Here is a 5,204-nt window from a genome sequence, read left to right as displayed (position 1 = left end):
TTTTTCCTTTTTCATGTAAAATCCATAAGCCAACAGTGCCCCTTCTCAAGCATCCATAATCATTAAACAAAACAAAACAACGGGGTCTCACAGTGTTCCCTTCCTGATTTGGAACTCACAATGACAGGATGACTTCTAATCCCGGAGATCCACCTGCCTCTGCCTGCAGAGATTTAAGTGAGCAGCAAGCCCGGCCATGTAGCTCAAGGAAATATCGGCATATCTGTAATTACAATAGTCTATCAGAGAGTATACTATTCCATCTGGGCAGGTGTGTCCACATCCTGGAGCTTGATCCTCTCTGAACTACATTGTCCAGAAAACATTGCTCCGAGCTCAACCAATGAAAATGGGCGTTTCGGTGACGACAAAACGACGCTGGGCGGGACTTTTGGCTTTGCGTGCAGTAGATTTCTTTGAAACTTTCTGGATCTGACAGTCTGATTCACAGAAAACTGGTTTCATCTACATTGGTCATGGCAAGAAATCGGGAGCGTTAGAAGCGTTTGTTCTCTATCACAGAGACGGATCTGAGGTTCGTGACGACCTGTTTGACCGGATCCAGGCTTCCAGTAGGAATGGCCAAGTCCCAGGGCCCCGCTGGCCAGTGGAGCCCGATGGTGATGGTGCAGGCTGCGGGTGGAGCCCTGCCCCAGGTGAGTGCCTCGAGATCGCCCGCCAACTGAATTCTAAAGCTTTGAGATCTGGGTCAGCAGCTAACGGGGTCCCAGACTGCAGGACCCTGTGGACGTGGTTTTTATTTTTGACATCTGTGTGCTAGAAAAAGATCCCCTCTGACTCAGAGCGTCTGGTAGACCGTACTTCCCAAGGCTTGTGGGGGGGCCTGAGCTCAAAGACAGTGGTAGAGACAGTGATAGCCCTGGAGTGACCCCTGCTGGTAATTGATGGGGGGAGTAATCAGTGCACCCAATGAGCTGACTTTTGTTTGTGGAGAAACCACGAAGATTTGAATATAGGAGAGATTCGATCTTTTCAGTTTTCCAAGCGTCTCCCGGGGAATATTGGGCTGAGGTTGGGTAATGTGGGTGGAAACAGATCTATGAATTCATGGGTAAATCCTGTGGACTTATGCAAGGGTTGGAGTGCGGGTTATAGAGTTGGTGAGTCTTAAGATCTTTGATAGATTTATTTTCTATTATCTATCTATCTATCTATCTATCTATCTATCTATCTATCTATCTATCTATCTATCTATCTATCTATCTATCTATCTATCTATCTGTCATCTATCTATCTTTTTGTCCGTCAGGTTGGAGTGCGGATCATAAGGTGGTGAGAGTCTTCAGATTTTTGATAGATTTATTTTCTATTATCTGTCTATCTGTCCATCTGTCCATCGATGGATGCTTCTTGGTCATCTGTCTTCTGGAACTCTCTCTGTATACCAGGGCTGTCTCCAAACTCAGAGATCCTTCTACCTTTAACTCCTGAGTGACGGAATTAAAGAGTGGCCTCCCACACAGGGCCTCTACCACAGCTTTTAAAGGCGTACTTTCTTTTTCTTTTCTTTTCTTTTGTCTTGGCTGGAACTCACCATTTAGACCAGGCTGACCTTGAATTCACAGAGATCTGCCTTCTGGCTTCTCCTTTGGGGTAGGAGTGCCAACTGAACTCTGGTTGTCTGTAAAAGAAGGAAGTGCCCTAAACAGCTGAGCCATCTCTCCTGCCCTTCCAATGAATCTGAATCTTAAAAACTCAGCTCTCAGGATTTACTGCTGAGCCAAGGGTAGCCATGAAGCAAAATTAAATAAAGAGAGACAAATTGATCCCATGAGGGAGTGTTTGTGAAAGGCAGGGGTTGAAAATATTCCTGAAAGTACTTTAGAGTTATGTGAAGACATTCGGTCTTTGAGTAAGAGTCTACTGTTTTTGTTATCTGTGCCCGCCTCTACACTGAGACTCACCATGTCAGCAGCTGACTCTAACCGGCCTGCATTGCCCATGCTGGTCTCTCTCTCTCTCTCACAGAAAAGTCTGCCTGTTTCCACTCTCCCAAGTGTTGCATAAAGGTCTACACCATTATGTCTGACTAATACCAATGTCTTAATTAAATGTGTGTAGATAAAACCATGCATGTTGAAAAGGTGTGTGTGAAACTCTTCACAGAAGCATTCGTTATGAGCACAGCCAGCGCCTGTACCAAGTGCTGGACACATAGCAGTGGCTCTGATGCTGTGATTCTCTTTATGGAGTAGAACTTTGTGTTGGTTTGAATGAGAATGGGTCCCATAGGCTCAAAGATTTGACTGCTTGGTCATCAGGGAATGGAATGGTTTGAGAAAGATTAGAAGGTTGGGGGCTGTAGTAAGTGTGGCTGGAAGTGGACTTGGAGGTCTCAGATGCCCACATCAGAACCAGTGTGTGTTTCACTCTGCCTGCTGCCTGTGGGGCAGGATGTAAAGTTCTCCGGTACTGCCTCAGCGCCATGTCTCTCTGCTCCCCACCACATGATGGCCATGGACTAACCGTATGAAACCAAGCAAGCCCCACAGCTAGTGATATCTTTTCACAGTAGTAGAATAGTAAAGTAAGACAGGCTGCCATTCTTTTAAAAATTATTTATTCATTTTTATTTTATGTGCATTGGTGTTTTGCCTGCATGTGTGTCTGTGTGAGGGTGTCAGATCTTGGAGTTACAGGCACTTGGGAGCTGCCATGTAGGACCTAGGAATTAAACCTGGGTCCTCTGTAAGCGCAGGCAATGTTCTCAACCTCTGAGCCATCTCTCCAGTGCTAGGCTGTCATTATTATCCTCAACTAACACCAGAGGATCCTTGTCCAAGGTCACCCAGTAGGACCCACCACTAAAAGATGGAGCCCATGGGGCAGTTGGGTGAACCCGCCTGCAGGTGTTTGAGGGGACTCGGATGAACCTTTGGGTACCAACACCCTCGTTCTTTACTCACAGTCTTGTTCATCCACAGGTTTCCCATTATTCATTGAAACCCGCCAACCAGGAAGTGGTAAGTTGAGGGTGCCCAGGAATCACAGCCCTGAGTGTTCACAGAAGAGACCTCTGTGAGGGCTGGAGAGATGGCTCAGGGGTTAAGAGCATTGCCTGCTCTTCCAAAGGTCCTGAGTTCAATTCCCAGCAACCATATGGTGGCTCACAACCATCTGTAATGGGGTCTGGTGCCCTCTTCTGGCCTGCAGGCATACATGGAAAGAATGATCTATACATAATAAATATAAAAAAAGAGAGAGACCTCTGTGATTGTGGTGTCCTGGGAATCTCTCTATCCTTGCATTGGATTTCCTGGCAGGTACTCAGAATGTAAGGCCCCCATGTCCACAGCAGGAATACAGGGCCAGGCTTCTATTTATGGCAACCATGGGCTTAAGTTTCAGAGGTCTTAAAGCTCCAGTGATGAGCATCAGAGGATGCCTGGAAGTGAGATGGCGGGCAATGCTGAGAGCCCTCAGGTGTGCCCGAGGGCTGCTGGGTTTAGTGGGAGGTAGGGGTTGGGAGCACAGTGGCCGAGGGCTGGGCTTGCATCCTGCGATGGAAATGCAAGTTCAGTGTGCAGACTGATGTGTGTGCTGTGGTGTAGGCATAGGTGGTTTCCTGGCCTTCCTGCATGGGACAGAGTGGGCAACAGCGACCCAATTGGGGTCCGTGTGAGGCAGATGGTTGGGAGGAGCCCATGTGAATTCTCTGGTAGAAAGGAGGGACTTTCCTGGCATCCTTCAAGCTTGGGTTGACTCCAGCTGTGGTGGTTTCAATGCACATGCCCCACCTCCCATAGGCTCATAGACTTGAATACTGGGGCCCCATTGGTGGAACAGTTTGGGGAGGATTATGAGGTGTGCCCTTGCTGGAGGAGATGTGTCACTGTGGGCTTGTAGGTTTCAAAAGCCCATGCCGTGCCATCCCAGTTCACTCTCTCTGCCTGGTCCCTGTGGCTCAGGATGTAAGGTCTCAGCTGCTGCTGCAGTGCCATGCATGGCTGCTGTCGTGAGGGTCATGGACTCACTCTCTGAATTGTCAGCCCCCAAGAAACTCTTTGTTCTGTAAGTGCCTTGGTCATGGTGTCTCTTCACAGCAATAGAAAAGTAACTAAGACACCATCTGTCCACCTGCCCGTTCTTGCTGAGTGCTGCACACAGTGGTCAGTGGGAATCTGACAGCTTCAGAGCCTGGCACCTTCTAAGATAGGAGGCCAAGTGGGAGTGACCGTCTTGAGGATGGCGAGAGTCTCTGACAAGGAGGCTTCATAGTAAACTCGACTTTCCCCTTTGTGGCAGGGCTGTGTGTCCTTTGAGGATGTGGCTGTGTACTTCTCCTGGGAGGAATGGAAGCTGCTTGATGACTCCCAAAGGCTCCTGTACTGGACTGTGATGACGGAGATCTTCACACTCATGTCCTCGCTGGGTAAGGACCCCCCATCCTGTAGGAACATGTCTATGTATGCTTGCCTTTTTTTTCCCCTAGAGAGCTGTATCCATCTCAGAACTGGCCTGTGAACACTGAGTCTTTCTTCCACTGTCCTGGAGAATATAATACAGATTTTTATAACAGCCTTGTCTCTCACAGTTGCAGAAAAGCACACAGGAATCAATTTGGGATTAGGATTTTTTTGGGAGTGGGGTTGGTTTGGGTCATAGTGTATCCATAGAGTCTTGGCTGTCTAAGTCACTGAGACCTTGCTCTGACTCCTGAGTCCTGTGATTAATGGCTTGTATAACCATACCCTGCCTGGGGTCAGTAGTCTCAACACTGATGGCTCCTCTGTGATCAGATGATGCTGTAGATACTTGGCATCTTTGTGACCTGGTTCCTTCTAGGTAACATGCGTGGTGTCTGCATGTGGCAGGAATTATGGCACGGGTGAGCTCTTATTTATTTATTTATTTATTTATTTATTTATTTATTTATCTATTTATTTTGTAAGATACTCTTACCAGGATTATTCTCATTGGACTTCTTTCCTACCGAACGCATGAGTTACAGCCTTAGTCCTAGTACAGAACTCTCACTGTGTATCTCATTTTACTCTAGGGCTTGTATCTTCTGGGATTCATGGCATCACTCAGCTAGAGTCTTGGGGAGAGCCCTCTGTGCCTGCTCTGAGATTCCTGACTCCAGGTATGTTCCAGGTACTTGGAAGGTGGTTTCTGATGTGTGTAGCTATTATTTCTGAACCAGGATCCCCCCCCCCACCCCCCCACCCCCCCCCCCCCCC

The 5,204-nt window shown here is 47.8% G+C and overlaps 1 protein-coding gene across 1 annotated transcript in view; it reads left to right on the top strand.

The window, feature by feature from the left end:
• Positions 1–396: 396 nt before the first annotated feature.
• LOC126491655 (zinc finger protein 419-like) overlaps positions 397–5,204 on the top strand; it is a 7,187-nt gene continuing 2,379 nt past the window's right edge. Inside the window, exons 1-4 of the mRNA XM_050127462.1 lie at positions 397–656; positions 2,946–2,984; positions 4,267–4,393; positions 5,021–5,107. Coding sequence (XP_049983419.1) covers positions 579–656; positions 2,946–2,984; positions 4,267–4,393; positions 5,021–5,107 — 331 coding nt within the window. The 5' untranslated portion in view covers positions 397–578. The remainder of the gene's footprint in view (positions 657–2,945; positions 2,985–4,266; positions 4,394–5,020; positions 5,108–5,204) is intronic.

The sequence above is a fragment of the Alexandromys fortis genome, unplaced genomic scaffold, assembly GCF_014885135.2.
Source record: "Alexandromys fortis isolate MF-2015 unplaced genomic scaffold, M_Fortis_MF-2015_v1.1 scaffold_267, whole genome shotgun sequence".
NCBI classification, from domain to species: domain Eukaryota; kingdom Metazoa; phylum Chordata; class Mammalia; order Rodentia; family Cricetidae; genus Alexandromys; species Alexandromys fortis.
Note: the sequence above shows the minus strand (reverse complement) of the source record. Positions and strands in the feature narration are given on the sequence as shown.